Source organism: Sinocyclocheilus anshuiensis, unplaced genomic scaffold (assembly GCF_001515605.1).
Source record: "Sinocyclocheilus anshuiensis isolate Anshui unplaced genomic scaffold, SAMN03320099.WGS_v1.1 C32581198, whole genome shotgun sequence".
Classification (NCBI taxonomy): Eukaryota; Metazoa; Chordata; class Actinopteri; order Cypriniformes; family Cyprinidae; genus Sinocyclocheilus; species Sinocyclocheilus anshuiensis.
In genome coordinates, this window is record NW_015618170.1 from 1 (window position 1) to 1,145 (window position 1,145).

Here is a 1,145-nt window from a genome sequence, read left to right on the forward strand (position 1 = left end):
TTTTGTATTTATGTGTTTGTGTGTTCAGATCCTTCATCACCACATCGCCTCCGTGGAGAAGCTGTCCCTCACAACCAGTGGCTGCCCGCTCCTCATTCAGTGCCGAAATTTCCGTCTTGTCCACTTTGTGATTCCGCGAGAGCGTGACTGCCATGATATCTACAGCTCTCTGCTCAGGCTACTGAGACCAGGTGGGTAAACTCAGATGTCAAGAATAAATAGACTGCAGAAGTTTCCTGAAAGTCACAGGGGAGACCCTTAGGTCATAGCCACACTCTGTTCTGTGACTGAACAACGGATATTGTGGGCATGCGTTGTTGGCTGGAGGTCAGGGACATGTGAGCATCAGTAGCAGCTCCAGATGGTCGCCTGAATAATTTGACTTTCATTTTCACCTTTTGTAAAGTTTATTAATTCTGTACACCAGTGTCCTATGACGAGCTGTACGCGTTCTCCTACAACCCAAAGCAGAATGACCAACAGAGAGAGGAGGGCTGGCAACTCATAGACCTCGCAGCCGAGTTTGAACGGATGGGTGTGCCATGTGACCAGTGGCAACTGACTGACGTTAACAGGGAGTACAAGGTATGATGGGAGAGCGAATGTGTGGAATATGTTCAACATCAGCAGCAATGCTGAATCTAATTCAGGATGTATGTGACCTAAAATCGGGTCTCATGAGGCTCTCAGGCAACCTAAAATAGAGTGTAATGTCCCTCAAGACTAGTATTAGAATAATGTGGTTGGAATAAAACGAGGTTTTAGTCAGATAAGCAAACGCCAGGCCAGGTAGGTACTATATGTGCTAGTGGTTTATTTGTGAACGAATCTGATATACTTTGGTTGTGAATGACTCTAACTCAACTGTTAATTGAGTGAATGATTCAGTTGTTCATTCATAATACAAAAAGACTTGTCATCACCTATTTGTATAACAATATAACCTGCAGAAAAGGTCACTGAATAAATTAGTGCATGAATATGAAGAAATCTTTTTGATGGATTGAAAACATATTAGATGCTGAGATTAATCAAATATGTGAATCTTTATTGTAAGTATATTTAGAAGCATTGCAGAAAATTATAATATAGAATTATAATATTTATTATTACTATATGTATTATTTTAGATTTATTTTATATTT

The 1,145-nt window shown here is 40.2% G+C and overlaps 1 protein-coding gene across 1 annotated transcript; it reads left to right on the forward strand.

The window, feature by feature from the left end:
• Positions 1–10: 10 nt before the first annotated feature.
• LOC107682777 (myotubularin-related protein 6-like) lies at positions 11–754 on the forward strand. The gene is made up of 2 exons (XM_016478924.1): positions 11–191; positions 428–754. Exons 1-2 carry the CDS (start codon positions 11–13, stop codon positions 589–591), a joined length of 345 nt encoding a protein of 114 aa, XP_016334410.1. The 3' UTR covers positions 592–754.
• The last annotated feature ends 391 nt before the right edge of the window (positions 755–1,145 follow it).